General features: G+C 41.5%; 2 protein-coding genes across 2 annotated transcripts; one reads left to right on the top strand and one right to left on the bottom strand.

The window, feature by feature from the left end:
* Positions 1-632: 632 nt before the first annotated feature.
* Positions 633-7,504, bottom strand: LOC134180535 (serine/arginine-rich splicing factor 3-like). Its single transcript, XM_062647709.1, has 4 exons — positions 7,389-7,504; positions 6,819-7,319; positions 1,503-1,559; positions 633-869 (listed from the first exon to the last, which is right to left on the bottom strand). The coding sequence occupies exons 2-4, from the start codon at positions 7,304-7,306 to the stop codon at positions 842-844; spliced, it is 573 nt and encodes a 190-aa protein (XP_062503693.1). The 5' UTR covers positions 7,307-7,319; positions 7,389-7,504; the 3' UTR covers positions 633-841.
* Positions 7,505-8,690: 1,186 nt separating this feature from the next.
* LOC134180529 (bone morphogenetic protein 1-like) lies at positions 8,691-14,150 on the top strand. Its single transcript, XM_062647704.1, has 19 exons — positions 8,691-8,966; positions 9,071-9,238; positions 9,811-9,931; positions 9,988-10,044; positions 10,102-10,175; positions 10,237-10,500; positions 10,566-10,889; positions 10,959-11,294; positions 11,357-11,479; positions 11,549-11,890; positions 11,962-12,084; positions 12,151-12,273; positions 12,336-12,461; positions 12,522-12,647; positions 12,709-12,831; positions 12,891-13,007; positions 13,069-13,197; positions 13,260-13,577; positions 13,636-14,150. Exons 1-19 carry the CDS (start codon positions 8,840-8,842, stop codon positions 14,001-14,003), a joined length of 3,489 nt encoding a protein of 1,162 aa, XP_062503688.1. The 5' UTR covers positions 8,691-8,839; the 3' UTR covers positions 14,004-14,150.
* Positions 14,151-16,589: the final 2,439 nt, after the last annotated feature.

The raw sequence follows: 16,589 nt of genomic DNA, 5'->3' as shown, positions 1-16,589 counted from the left end.
CGAACAGAACAAAGCAGATTGGCGGATTTTATTTTGACGGTTGGACATTGCTGTTTGATAACTGATATATATCTTACCATAAGTGGTCTTGATGTTTGTGATTGACACTGTGTTGGTGGTGCACATTTCTCTAACTTAATGGTCTCCAACTACTGCATAGGCACAACAGACAGCAAGCAAGGATTACCTACCATCTTGCTGATCCATGTGCCTCATGACGTCAACATATCCCAGAGACCAAATTAATGGCAGATTTTATATTGGAAGTCAATGAAATACACCGCCAATCCGTCAAAATAAATTCCTCGCCAATATTTCATCTCATACAGTATTCGTTTTGCACAAAGTTAATAGTTAATTCAAGTTGCCAGTGAGATACTAACAAGCAGACGACTGTTACATCTAGAGCAAGTGTAATATACCAATAAACTCTCAGCCCCATTGTTCCATTCGAAACTGTCGATTAAAAGAGATTAAACCGTTTAGTCTGGCTTGTACCTCTTTCTCTCTTCTCAGTGTTCCACCCTCTATTAGTCAGCTACCTACACTCAGAGGCAACAACCTCTCAGCTGCCACTACCACATACCACAACCACTAAAGGATCCAATAATAAATGACTCGGTGTACACACATGGAAAGCAGGCTGTTTCATTATTACATAAAACAATCACAGCAAAAAGAGCAACAGACATGTGGTTTGACCCCTAGCTACGTCAGAGTCATAATCGTCCAAGATTAACAACAAACAAACGACAGCATCCAACTATCTGAACATGCATGAAAAGACTCAGTCTCCACCAAAACACAGTCACACCTTGAAAGTAACTTCGACTTGTGCGTTTCAAAACTTTCGTCCCATTTGACCGCCACTGCAACAAGACACAACAGCAGGTCAGTGTACGATTGAAAACTTATTGTCAAACCCATCCCAACAAGAATTGCCCATGGGTAACAACACAGACAGCAAGCAAGCCACGACAAGAACCCTCACTCCCATTCCTCCACCCCAGCACTTTACCTGACGATGGCTGGTGTGAAGGGATGCGACTGTGTCGTGCATGTTGGGAAAACACACCGACGAAGACGGGATGGATGTCTGCCGTACGAGCATGCAGCCGATGTCAACCATCGATGATGAGCTGACAAGTCAAGCTGATTTTTAGGTACTGTACGCAAATAGCAGACGGAACACAATGGCCGAAAAAACAAGATCGAAGAAAGGTCGGCAGTCATATGTCGATAGATGATTTTAGATGGGCAATAGCAGGAGTAGAAATGCTGGTTGAATGATGTGGACGAACAAAGAGCCAGCGATGACGTGTTGTAGCAGACGATTTTAACAAAAATAACAGATGAAAATCAAACCAGACGTCTTGTCAGCTGGCCTCATACTACAGCTGGTTTTGAGATGGATGGATGAATGGATGGATGGATGGAGCATTCATTAGTCAACTGCTCTGTTCTGTAACGATTAAACAGAACAGTTGGCTGTGTAGTTATACCTTCGAACAACATGAACACCGGGGCTCCGTGATCTAGAACGACGACGATATGGCTCCCTGTAAGTAAAGCAGACTCTGATTAGTAATACAACCATCAAATTGTGATAAATTTACTAACAGTACACAATTGTTATTAGGTAGATTATCTCCTGATTTTACAAACGGGTGATGCAGAATATTAGCTGCTCAGATGTGTCTAACACTAAAGAGCTGGTGATCCCATGCTCTACTGATTTCAGCAAGTTTATGTGGCCTTGGAGTGTAATTTCAGAATGAATTGCCAATAATCCAACATACGCAAATATACAGTATGCCCAACTTCATTTAAAAAACTATACTACCAACTGTTGGGCCATTCCTATACAGATAAATACAAATTCATAGAGCGTTTCACACAACACTGTTCACAATATATTTGCCTTCCCAATTTCTACAAAGAATCAAACTTTGCAGCAACAGAATGCATAAAGTAGGTTTCATCACATCAGTGAGACTCCACCTAACAATGAGATTTCTGCACATACTTATATTCATACTAATAGCCACTACAGCCTAGTTGTTAGAGTTCTGGTTCTCTGACCATGATGGCCTGGGTTCAATCCCACGTGGCGACAACAATATACTGAAACAAGTCTGTTGGTTCTTTCTCATTGTCTATTTGGCTATGTCTGTGAGAGTAGACTTGTTTCCGTCAATGGGGAGTTTCTATGATCTGGTGTAAGGACCGTTGGCAATGAGGATCAGTGCTTTCTTAGTAGTCATTAGGTGTGTTCACACTATGGTTTGCAAACCATGGTGTGTTATGTTTTGATTGTGTGAAACGAGGAAATAAATTAGCATAGAGTACAAACCTATGTTCAGACTGGACTGGGTTTGATTACCTGGTTTGTCAACCTAGCACGCTATTGTGATCCATTGTTTGAGCGGGAATGTCTAGACATGGCGTCTGACGACAGAGTTAGAATATTCCGATGACAAACGACACAACAGTTCAGTTCTCTGTGCTAGCACTTTATAGATAGCAGGAGGTGTTGCTTAATCGCATTCCACTCGTCTCGCCTGTGCTAATTACTGGTTAGTCACAATTGCAATTAATTAACAAAGATGTATGCCTGTGAACTGACGTCCTACTAATCAAAGAGAAGACATTTGTTCGTCAATCTTGTGGACTTTGAATAGCGTGTTGAACACAGTAGCGCAGTAACGAGACAGAATAAAGCGTGAATTCCCACAGCCACGATAATCATGCTGCTTGATCGAGAGACGTTTTAGTCCCTCAACACGCCAGACAAATACATGTAAGAACACAAGGCGCTATAGCGGCACTCTGCATTCAAACAACACACTAAAACAAGCAGCAACTGAATAAGACTAACGGACGACGAAAGAGCGTCATGACTAAACAAAAGCACGTCCCATGCTTACGTCAGACGCACAAGATCACAACAATAGATATAGAAATCAGAAGTCGATCGGTGAAGAAGCACAGCCTTACTGACAATTTGGCCACAAAACGTACGTCCCTCATGCAAAAAGACAGTAGTTCAAGGTCTAAGGTCAAAGAAAGAACATCTAATTAGGGTATGTTCACAGGCATGACCGTAATCAACACAAGCGAAATGTGATTGCGTGACACCTACTTAGACCTCCTGCTATCTATAAAGAGGTCTTTATCCACTATGATTAGTGGGGGTGCAGAACAAGAATTGTATAAGCATAATCCCAGACTATCTCTTGCCGGAAGGATGTAGGCGGAGATGGTGTGGCTACGCGAGACTAGTGTACTGGAGCTCAGCCCAACAATGTTTTCCATTGTAACTAGTTATTACACTACTGTTACACTAATGTAATATAATTGGTGAGCGAAGCGAGCCTCTCTCTTGTCATGTCAATTGAAGTCGAGATATATTATATTTATATATTTATATATTTATATATTTGTATACTGTAAACGTGAAATTTTCATGTGTTTAAATTTTCGTGTTATTTTTTCATCAGAGACCATTTCATGGGTTAAAATTTTCGCGGTTTGATGCATGTCATGTGGTTCTATGCATCACGTGGTCCACCTATGGCGCTGCTGAATTGGTTACGTAAAGCGGGGGATGTAGAGAGAAGACTGTGTCTTCCGCAACCCACTGACGTTCCTGGTCTACCTTCTACGACAGTAAAGGCTGCAAATGATTGTGTGTCGCTTCAAGAAGGTCCCACTACGAGGGCTGACCGCAAGCAAAAAGAGAGTGAGTAATACGTGTACAGTGCCTTGGAACGATTGAGCATCGCTCGTTATGCAAGCGATCATGGAGTTGCACAAGCAGCCAGACACTTCAGTAGTGTACTGAGCCATCCAGTGGACGAAAGTACGGTTCGTTCGATGCAGAAAAATCCTCCAGAAGATTAAGCAACAATCAGGTGAAGTTCCACTTGTCTCTCTTCCAAGACAGAAACGTGGACGTCCATTGTTGATTGGTGATACATTGGATCACATGATACGGAATTAAATTTTGAAACTTCAAGAAACAGGCGGTGTGGTCAGTGTACCCATAGTGATAGCAGCTGCTCGTGGGATCATTGCCCACGAAAGAAAGGACATGCTGAGTGAGTTTGGAGGTTCTTTTATTCCAACGAAGAACTGGGCTCGTTGTATGCTAGACAGGATGGGTTTTACCAAACGGAAGGGAACCAAGGCTGCCAAATAGAAATCTGGTGACCTTCCTGAGATAAAACAAAATTTTGTTTTTAAGTTTCTAGATGTAGTGAGTAAGCATCAAATCCCAGCAGATATGGTTGTGAACTGGGACCAAACTGGAGTCCGCATGGTCCCTTCTCGTAACTGGACTATGGAAAAGTAAGGGTCCTGTCAGATTGCTATTGCAGGTTCGGATGATAAACAAGAAATTACAGTATTACTTGCAGTCAACATGTTAGGTGAAACCCTACACAGTCAAGTGATTTACCAAGGTCCCACTGATCGTTGTCATGCCAGATATGACTTTCCTGATTCTTGGAACATAACTCATACTGCTTCCCATTGGTCAACAGAAAGCACCATTTTAGAATACCTAGAGAAAGTGGTCAACCCATACTTTGTCCTGAAAAGACAGGAATTAGGACTGCCCGAGAAGCACCATGGCTTGTTGATTGTTGATATTTTTAAAGCCCATTGAACAGACGCTGTACGAAAATTCCTAGACGTAAGGTACATTTCTGTGTTGTATGTGCCAGCGTGCTACACAAACTTGCAGCCATTGGATTTGACTGTCAATAAGTCATTTAAAGAAGACTTACAGCAGTCATTTCAAAACTGGTACGGCGATCAGGTCAGACAACAGCTAGACAGGGGTACTTCTATGTGCGACATTACTGTAGACCTCAGATTGTCATCTATTAAGAATTTGCATGCTGGCTGGATTGTACACGCTTATAAGGCAATATCTCATCAGAAGTGGGTTTTCTCAGGCTGGTCTATGCATGACTTGCCCTTTCCTTGTATTGCTTCAGCAAAACACTCAGTGTCTGTTACTACTCCTTCGCAGTCCAAGAAAGTAAAGTCCTATGACCAGTGTATAGATGACTTTTGCAACGATGCCTCTGTTGCATTGATTGTAGAATACTTCAAGTCAGTTATTTCTTATGTATTACCATCACAATTCTGCCAGTCAAGGTTGAATGGGCAAAATGGCAGCAATGCTTGCACAGCTATATCTATTTGTGTAGCTACCCAGATTATGCTAGATTGTGTGCAAGTACCCGATAGTGGTACTGTAGAACCATCACAACAGACCATCAGAGCTTTCGTTGCATGTATTGAAGAAGGCAACAAGCGTTATGATAGTGCTGGGTGCAGAGGCTTTTTGTCCGTTTACGGTGCGATAGAGAGTGCCTGTTTGGATATGAACGTGACAATTGCCAGGAGGAGAAGATTTTGGTGTGTGGGATTACGACCAGTTCAAACAAGATCTGCTGACTATAAGAGACAGAGCTGTTGAAGCAGGCACAGTCCATTCCGGTGTACTTGTAATGCCAAGTCACTTTTCAGTCGCAATTGCATTTGATCCTCGCAAGTTGTGTCTTGCTGTGTTTGACAGCCACTCTCATCATGGCAGTGATATGAAGCTTGGTGCCTCCATAGCTGTAGCTTCATTAGATGACATTGGTACTCTGCACATGACAGAGTTTCTTGATTTTGCTCTCAATGAAAATGGCTTAGCAAATGGAACTACGAAGGGTGCAGACATTATCTTGATTCAGTAGTTTGAGTAGAGTACTAACAGCAGTGCAGTTTGATTCAATTGTGTTGTGTTACTAGCTAGTACAGTAGTACTTCTACAGTATACAGTACTATCAGTATAAAGTTTGATACTAGTGAACAGTACCGCTTATACGGGTCTTTGCACGGGGATGTCACGTGAGGAATGGGCCACGCATTCATAAATTTTCTCGTCGTGTTTATTTTTGCGGAAAAAACTTTCAACCACAAAAATAGCAAAAATTTTCATCACGCGAAAATTTCCACGTTTACAGTATAATACAGATAACACATATCCGCCCTAAGAACGGAAGCACAACGAGTCTAAGTCATAATAATTAGGTAGATAGTCAACAATCACGAGGTCCAATCTGTCACTAATCAGTTTTGAGTTATACTGCCACAAACGAACAGATAACTGTTCATGAAATTGCCTGGATTATATATTTATATATTTATATGCGTACGTCAGCAATTGTCATATGGATTTACAGCAAAACGGAAAGACGGATCGACAAAACGATGATGCCAGATGAATGCAACTTTGACTCCGTAACATATGTGCTAAAAATTGAATCAAGAGTGCCCTTTCGAGGGGTCGACTCAATTACAATTTCTTGGCGAGAAGAGTGAAATGATTCTCGATTTCGCTCCCGTACGCGACTAAGAAAGAAATAAGATTGACGTGCGACAAAGAAATTGAAAGAAAAAGTTAGAAGAGAAAAGTCTGTTTTCTGAGTTTCCTCACTGTAATTTGACAGACATAGTTGCTGCGCAACCATTGTTACGCGACTACGCGACCATTATTATGCGACTAGCTAAGTAAACAAGTGAGACGATTGAGGCGTGAATGAAGAATTGAAGACGAGAAGAAAAGCAACTGAAAGTCTGTTTTCTGAGTTCCCATGTTTGTTTGACAGAAACTATTGCTATGTAACGCAATCATTGTTATGCAAGTAAGTAAAGAGAGAACACCAACCCTCGCCTAACACAATGCTAACCGAGCATTTACTGATATTATAATACAATATAATTAATAATTATATAATATAATTATTTATTCTAACCTGTACTCGTCTCGCGTGTCCCGACCTCTCTCGCGGCGGTGCCCGCCTCCGTAGGTCTCCTCATAAAAATCCCTCGGCGGTGGCCGTCGGTCGCGCTCACCGTACCGATCATCATACGGCATACGACCTCGCTGTCCGTCGTCCCTATCCCTGCCATACCGCTCGGTCGGCGGCGACCTTCGCTGCCCGCCGTACCGACCGCCGCCGCGGCCTCGTCCAGAGCCCCAACGCGAGCGTCCGTGTGAGACCTCGACTCGAACGCGATGACCGCACAGAATCTTGCCGTCCAACTCCTTTACCGCATCCTCGGCGTCACGCGGGTCTTGGAAGATGACGAAGGCGAAGCCGGGCGGATTGCGTGCCACCCAGACCTGACGGAGCGGCCCGAATGTACGAAATTCGCGCTCAATCTCCTCCTCGTCGCCGGAGCGCTCGAGATTGCCGATGTAGACCTTGGTGCCTTCCTGTTCGTAGCCTTTCGAGCCCATTTTGGCGCGCAATCTGCGATGTAAAGACGAAAATGCGGAGATGTCGTGCTGAGAGAGGCGGTAATATGGTATAGTGTTGTACCGAGATTGATAGATGCGTGAACGATGAAAAGAAGACGAGAGAAAGCTCGGACAGCTCGTGAAGTTTGACGAAGGGAAGGCGACACACAACACGTGCTGTGTTGTTGATATTTATTAGGTATCCTAGTGCTGTTAGCCTCGGTACGCCAGACCTCTTTCTACAAGTGGTGCATCAAATAAACATTTTCTATAAAATATATAAAAACGTTGGTGCATAGAAAAATAGAAACAATATTATAGAAATAAGTTTGACATAGTAGCAGTAGTAATGACGTCATTCAATTTTCCCAACCCACCCACAATGATCAAGGAAGTTTAGACTAAATGTTTGCAAAAACTCTGGAGCAGCTTCGTCTACCAAGGCTAATAAATTGTACATGGAAGAGTTCATGTGCGAGAAATACCACTACTAGACATTCTAAGTTTATCTAAGAAAATGCAAGGCACAAGCCTGGATGACATTCTAGTTGAATGGCATGCACAAACTGACAAACCACTAACGCTTTGGTCGGTCACTATGATTCGCTCACTTGTGATACTCGTGAGTGTCAATTTGGTGCCGTGGGAAGTGGGCAGAAACCAGTACTGCCAGTAGATCAGCTTATCTTCACGCTCTCGACGTGTGCTTCTCACCGAGTTGCCATCTAGGGTAACACTGGCCTAGGTGAGAAAAAGTATCTAAGTAAACTATTGCAAATAGTTATTTAGATACGATCAGACGTCGGTCAACCAGGGTGTATCATTATTCTCACAATGAGGTGAGGACGGAATTATCACTTTATCACATGACCAGATGCGGGTGCCACCCGCAGAGTAAGTGTCAACTGCAAAATCTCGAAGAATGCACACTTTTCTGTCAATTTGATGCTGTAATTACCGCCTACTGTTGAGTGCACGAGAGGTCTTGCTGCGTGTAGCCAATGAGAGTTCTAGTGTATGTAATAAACGGCGGACAGATGTAATAGCCAGACCTTACAACTAGATACTAGAACTCCTACACCTAGGCGCGATGATGGAGAGGGAGGGATGTGGAGCAGAGTGACCACTAGCGCTTTGCTAGAAAATCAGTTCTTGCTACAGCATGAGGTCATATTCCTCTGTTCCACTTTATAGTTTATTGCAAAGTGCCTGGTGTTGCTATGCATAGCAGGCCACATGTGTCGCTACATGACATTACGTCATTGTGTTCTTCATGTTAATATTGCTCGTGTCAACAATGTAAAATGGCGTCACTTCCTGTAATTGTCGGAACCTCCCTTCCAGCCCACAACTGGTGTACAGTATATAAACAGCCGTATAACAACGTTGATTACACTCACGTTTCCGTTCCGTGCCAGCAGCCACGGGTCAGGCGTTCAACTTACGATTGGCATCGATTTTTCTCGCTCTCAATTTCCTCCCAGGACGTCTATCTACGAGTGTGACAAAGCTTCAGAGCGAGACAAATCAGAAATGATTCGCTGCATTCTCACCGTCCATCTGTTTTTGGCAGCCCTGACAGTGGCCTCTGCAGAGAAACTTAAAGACGGTCATCACAGAGCGAAAGAAGAAGACCGTTTTGCAGATCCTTGCTCTGCTGGTGAGTGCGTGATCTTGGTTGGCCTCTTGCCGCCTTGTCGGAATGATCGAAGGCGGCAGATTTGATGATCAAATTGCTGCAATCATAATACCCTTGTTGTTTAGTACGATACGAGCATGACATCGCAATTGATCAGCAAACTCTAATGTCGTCGGTTGCGCCCAATCGCGACGAGCACGGCAGAGACAGACGAGCCGCCACTGCCTTTAACAGCAATCTCTGGCCTCACGGTGTTGTTCCATACCAGTTTGATAGCAAGTCAGCATACACATGTAAGTATAGGTTTCCTATTATCTATAGACACCCTCTGCCACGGACATCTACTAAAGATATATGAAGCTTACAGTGTTGTATGCGCGGATGTGGTTTTCTATATATTTGGTGCATGTTCAATAGTTGACTGCTTGTGGTTTCATCTCTCTGCATTTAAACCAATTCTCGGCTCTAAGTGGCTAGGCATCTTCTATGGCATCTTGAGTCATTGCGTATAATGGACTTGTTGCAACCTAGTTAGCGGGTGAACCATTGTGCTCTGTCAGGCGGTGATGATGGATCCGCCATCTTCTGACTGCTGCATCTTGACTGCGCTTCCTGTCGCCTCAGGCATGCATGTGGTGCCAACATTGTGAAGTTTCTCAAAACAAGACTGCTGTTGATGATCAGTATGCTGTGGCATTTTGACAGCGCTCTAAACTCGTTATAAATAAATAAATAAATAAATAAGGCTAAGGTAATTATCCAACTAGATGGAATCCATTTTTTTCACTTAGCATAGGTGCTGATGCATGTCATGTACTCTAAACATGTCATGTACTCAAGCATGTCATGTACTGTATCTATGCAGTTTTTCATAAGGCAGTCATATTAAAAGCTATCAGACACTGGGAGTCTCGTACTTGCCTCACTTTCATTCCCAAGCGGTCAAGTGATAGAAATTATGTTTCTTTCTACAAAGGCAGTTGTGGGTCAGTTGTCTGTCTGTTAGTAGATTTGCTTGGGAATTATTCTGTTGTTTTTCTAGATGTTGCTCGTATGTCGGAGTTGGAGGAGGAAGACAAGGCATTTCAATTGGATCAAAGTAGAAATTTTGATCTTCTGATGCTGGAATATTGTTAGGATGTTTTCTGCATGATAGCTGTTTCACAGTGGGAATTGTAGTTCATGAAATTGGTCATGCAATAGGATTTTGGCATGAGCACACACGACCAGGTTTCATTTCATGTTTCATATGGTAGTACAGTTAGTTTAGTTTGTCTTGTGTACTTGACAGATCGTGACAAACATATAGACATACTGTGGGAAAATATCAAGCCTGAAGAGACGCATAACTTTGACAAGCAGTCTGCATACAAAATCGACTCTCACGGTGAACCATATGACTACGCAAGCATCATGCACTACAGCAGCACCACCTTCAGCAAGAACCAACGATTAAAGACAATTCAACCTCGAAAGCTAAGTGTCCTGATTGGTCAAAGAAATCAACTGAGTAGTGGAGATATCAAACAAACAAATAAATTGTATAAATGTCCAGGTATATAATAATATTAATAGTAATATCTAGAGAGAGAAAATTGGAAGTTTATTTGTTGTTTACAGCATGTGGCAGCATATTGATTCAAAGGTCAGGAAGTTTCTCTCCTCCAAAGAACAGCACCTCAAACACATGCATTTGGCGTATCCGTGCCGAGAAGGGCTACTACATTTCATTACAAATCAAGACATCTGAGTTGGGAAAGATTGTTGATGATCGTTGTCAGTTACCTTATGTCGAGGTAAAAAATTACGTTACATCAAGAGAAACAAATCGTTATTGTGCACAAGCTGAAACCCACATTGTGGAATCATCTGATTCCCAACTGTATGTGTCATACACTCGAGATGCCAATAATCCAGACAAAACATTCACTGCATCCTACACAAGTATAAAACAAGACTTCTGCCCTGGCATTGCAGATTGTAACTTTCTTTTGTTGTCTTTCTGCATTGTAGCATCATGCAGCAAAAATTTTACAAGTGCCGTTGGTATTCTACAATCACCATTGTTCCCGAACAGTTATCCTGCAAGTGGGCAGTGTCAATGGGTAATTACTGGACAGAGTAAAATCAATGTCTCATTTGCTGCATTTGGGATGGAATCTCATGGTAACTGTGGTTACGACTATCTTGAGCTAAGAGACGGTCCAGACATTAGCTCTACGTTGTTAAAAAGATTGTGTGGTAGCTCACATCCTGCACCGTTAAGTACGACTGGTAACCAGCTTTTTATTCGCTTCAAGTCTGATAGATCTGTGCAGAAATTAGGATTTAGTATGCGATGGGAATCAGGTATTTAATTTCATTTGTAATATTATATCAACAATTGTTTTGAAGCAACTTTTTGTGCTCAGATGCAGATGAATGTGCTAAAGACAATGGTGGATGTGACCATAATTGCATTAATTTTGTTGGAAGCTACAAGTGCACATGCAGACTTGGCTATCGCTTGGCAAGCGAGGGACAGCGCTGTCTACGTAAGAGAAAATTCATGTTTTGTTGGTATTTAGCAATGCTGTATATATGATGTGTGTATATATATACAGGTGACTGTGGTGGTGTCCTAACAGGATTGTCTGGAGTTATTACATCACCCAATTACCCAAGATATTATGTTGACAACAAACTGTGTGAATGGCAAATTCGTCTACCAAATAATGCAAACGTTATCCTATCGGTCACAGAGTTTGATGTGGAAACAGGAGGTTCCCAATGTGTCTATGACAGGGTAGAAATATATAATGGATCAGCACCACTTCCTATTGGCAAATATTGTAATGGACACGAGATGCCAAAAAACACCAATTTAGGAAATATAGTACGAATAGTTTTCAGGACAGACAGATCAACTGTTCGTAGAGGATTCAAGTTTACATATCGTTCAAAGGGTATGCTAAGTTGCACTGCCTTGTAGGTTGATGTATGAATTCATGTGTGATGATAAGTTTCTTCACTCCAGGCGTCGACAAGTGCAAGAATAAGAATGGTGGCTGCCAAATGAATTGTATAAATAAACTAGAGGGTCATGTGTGCAACTGTTCCTCAGGCTACAGACTAAATCTGGATGGTCGGACATGTACCGGTAAGGACTGTAGACATATGGCCTTGAGGTATTGCCGTCTGTAGCTTTCTCTTTGGTGGTGTGCAGTTACAGATCCTTGTCTTGTCAACAATGGCGGCTGTCAAATAATATGCCGAACTAAAGCTGGAGGGCATGAATGTGGATGTCCATCTGGATATAAATTGAATTCAGATGGACGAACATGCACAGGTACAATTACATGCCCTGGGCTGGAGTCACTGACCCTTTCTACAGTTCTTCTTGGTTTGCAGTTACGAACCCGTGTGTTGTCAGCAATGGAGGATGCCAAATGATATGTAGACACTCGCCACCTCTTAGCCATGCTTGTAGCTGTCTAGAGGGGTATAAACTCAAGTCAGATGGACGTTCATGTTCAGGTACCAACAACTAAGTTAAATTTTACATTTTTATCCATGGTGTAATGCTGATGCACTTAGATATAGACGAGTGTGCTCAAGGAGAACACAGTTGTGATTATAGCTGTATCAACACGGCCGGTAGCTTTCATTGTGGTTGCCCATCTGGTTATCAGACGCTGTCTCCTAATGGTACATCCTGCTTTGGTAAAGGCTGACTGTGTCTCTTGAGATTATCCAGGTTACTGTTTCATCACTGATCTGTTAGATATTGACGAATGTGCATCCTCACAGCTCAACACTTGCTCTCAGAAATGCACTAACAATAAAGGGGGATTTGAATGCTCTTGTTATCCTGGCCACAAGATGAACAAGAAAAGAATCTGCAAACGTTAGACTGTGTTTGCATGCTTGTGAGGTAATAGTGATTTAGACGCTTTAGGGCTTTAGGTATCAACTACTGTAAATCCAGTCGTTGTGAGCATCGATGCCGAAATCTGGAAACGTCATATCGATGTGAGTGCTATGATGGATACAACCTGACATCAGATGGAGAGCATTGCAGGGGTATCAGGACTGGTGTATATGTGGTTGAGGTGATGTTGGGTTAATGGCTGGATTGTTGTAGATTATAACGAGTGTGCAGCTCCTGATACGGGAGGCTGTTCACATATCTGTATCAACTATGAGGGTGGCTACAACTGCACCTGTCCATCATCTGGTTATGTTTTACGGAAGGATCGAAAATCATGCTACCGTATGGTGCTTGCGAGTGTTGATAAACTCAATCCTTGATTCATTGTTGTTTACACCATTCAGGCTGTTATGGACGAATGTCTAGCACTGCAAACATGCTTGGGTTGCCTTCACACTCTGTTGTTACTGAAAAAGGTGCCGAGTGCTTGTGGTATTTGAGAGTGGATCCTGGTCAGAGGATCAAAATCACTTTTACTCGTGTGCCAACTGATGACTGCAATACAACTCAGTTTCGAGTTGTGAACCCTAACCATCAGATCTGCAGGTCTAGAGGCTCACCAAGTGTAGTAGTGTCAAAAAGAAATGAAGTCAAAATCTTGTTTCAATCAGAGCAAGCTTATCAGCAGCTTACAGGCTATTTTCTAGCACATTACAGCTCCAGTAAGATGCATTCCAGTTGACTTATTTGGACATTCTTTAACACTTGCATGTTTCCTAGTCTGTGGGGGATCTTTGGAAGTCACATTGCTAACAAAGAAAATGTATTCACATAATGGCGAAGGAAAGCGGAATTATCCTCCTGGAAGCAATTGCACTTGGACACTAAGAGCAGCTGATGAGAAATACGTAATCCATGTTGAATCAGATGATTTTCAGCTGGAGGAAAGTGACAACTGTAAGAGTGATTATGTTTTGATCGATAACAATCGCTATTGTGGACATCAATCATTTATATCATACAAATCAGCTTCACCAGTGGTGGTGATCAAGTTCGTTAGTGATGCCGACAAAGAGGATGGGGGCTTTCGAATCAAATATTATGCTAAAGAAGAGACCAATGTTGTTGGGACATCAGACAGCAACTGAACAGTTGGTGCTGTACAAAGTCTCATTTATTAAATTAAATATTTCTTAATAAGATGCATGCGTTAGTTGCTAAGGTCGTAGATAGATTTTAGTATTTGTTACCAATGTTTAATTTATAAATTCAATTATGGTGAATTTGTTGCAGCATTCCTTCTACACAACAACTTCCATTAATTGAATCCCTACAAAGTAAACAATAGATATAACTAGATAAAGCAGCAAGCTAGACTTCATCAAGTTATGGTGAAATACTATTCCTACTGACAATCAGTAATTGGTAAACCTGTTGTGCTGTCTTCATTCCAATGTTCTTATTCTCATCCAGCAACTATTGACTGTAAAGCTTCTTGATTTGAATATACCTTTATTTTGACAATCACAAAAACTGTAGTTACATATATTGCCATTTGTAGAAATACAGTTCTCACCTATCCACAACTCTAAGCTTGAGGGTCGAGCTGGTTCCCCCACAAGGCGAAAGACCGTTCATCTTTATTCAAGGTAAAAAATATAAATTATTTGTTTATTATTTTCTCGCCACACTCAGACTCTGGTGACAGCTATTAAACAGCAACGACGACAACAACAATAAGCACATTTCAATTAACTAACAGCTCTAAGTAAAACTAAATAGACTAATGTCAATGTCAGTATGCTACAAGTATAAGTCAAAGTTGCCATTCTCCTCCTCCCAAGATTCTAAATTCATCGGTAGGCAGAAGCTGCTGCAGAGCATCCAGTACAAACAATGAAACATGAAACATACTGAAAATTTTCTTGTCATGCTAACACTCTCCTACGCGTGATCTGCTGGCAAGAACTCTTTCTAAAAGTAGTTGAAACTGTACTTAGTAGGTAAATCTTTCTAGACAGTTGACTCCAGAAACATCTGTAAGGTGATCTCCCACTGTTTGTTGAGAGATGTGTCACATACACGCGCGCAGTGCATGAATTAAGACGCTGCTAGTGTCGATTGTGAGACGTTAGTATCTTGACACTAAAGCTTGCACTCTACATCCAATATTGACTGACATCACTAACAGTAGATGCAGTTGCTCTAGTACTACAATATTAGTGCTATAGCTATGGACCATGGATTGACAAACTCATTGCTTCCATCATCGGTTAGTAGTGCTACATGTTCCTACAGCAGCAACCTAGACTACGTTAAATCTCAGTTACAAAATGATATTGTGCTTGATTGCTTTCACTCTAAATACTGCATAGGCTGTTGATCATGTGACCAGAAATCAGTCTACAAAACTCTCCCAACAAACAGCACCCAAACACTACAGAAAGGTCACACATACTGGACAATTTTGATCAGTCTCTCAAGTAACAACATCCACAATGCAACAGTCTTTTTCAGCAAATCTTCAGTTAATTAATTAAATAAAATAATTCTGTTGCTAGGGATATATACAAGTATTTTGTAAACTTTCATTTATTAGTTACTCGCAACAATCATGATTTCCCGTTTACAATTATTAAAGAAAAGAAAAACAAACAACACTTGGTATAATTTGTGTGTACAACTCTCCTACTAAATCCATTAGAAATGTATAGCTATGTAAGTAAAGTCTTTCATAAACGCACGCTCTAGCCTTATACACTCTACAGTATGATCACAAAGTACACTAAGATATTGCAATAAACAAAGAGAAACCGCCCCTGGTTGCAATTCCCACTATGGGAAAAACAAAATTAAAAATATTTAATATGATAGGGAAGACAAGTATACAACAAACACTCTAACAATGCACACACATGATACGATTACCTAAATTGAGGTGTTCCTTATCCACCTCATCATTTCAGCACGGGATGCCCCAAGATCATGACTTTATCAAGCCATCAATTTACCAACCAGCCAAATCTGCATTATCAAGTACAAATCCCCTAACAATTTAAATGCAGTCTGACAACATTAGCCATAATGATTCTCCCGATCTGTTCTACCGAAACCACCAGCAGTTCTACATTGGGCCACACAATCACTCCAAACAAGCTCCAGTGAGTTCAGCATGCACCATAGCCGCCACTCTTGGCATTACAAGCAGCAAATAAGAATATGCAACAGGTACATAGACATCAGTAAACCAATACATAACATCACCACCTCAATAGACTACCAAATGAAGACGTTGTAATAAAAGAAGCCTTTAACCACAATTTTATTTCAGTTATTGCATTGACACACGCACCAAGAAATAAGATAAGCAAATGACTACACCTTGAACAAACTGTTGCAGTCTACTATACAGCCTCTATGCAAGAATCTATTCAAGCAGACGTGAAGTATCTGACTATCATTAATTACAGTCAACAATCTTGTTGTTGAGCATAAATTTATTCTGAATCCGTAATATATAAACATTATCTATCATGAGAGTTTCACGCACAACTTCTTTCTCCAAACCAACCTACTGCACAAGCTGTAAGAAAGAATGCAGATTAGCGTCTCATTCTCTAGAACTTGACTGCACGCGGATAGAGTACAGTCCTCTATCTATGAGCTCTCGTTAAGTCAAGTAGGGTGACTGTTTCTAACCCTAAAAACACCCAAGACTTGACTTATTAAAGTAT

Source organism: Corticium candelabrum, chromosome 5 (assembly GCF_963422355.1).
Source record: "Corticium candelabrum chromosome 5, ooCorCand1.1, whole genome shotgun sequence".
Lineage (NCBI taxonomy): Eukaryota > Metazoa > Porifera > Homoscleromorpha > Homosclerophorida > Plakinidae > Corticium > Corticium candelabrum.
Note: the sequence above shows the minus strand (reverse complement) of the source record. Positions and strands in the feature narration are given on the sequence as shown.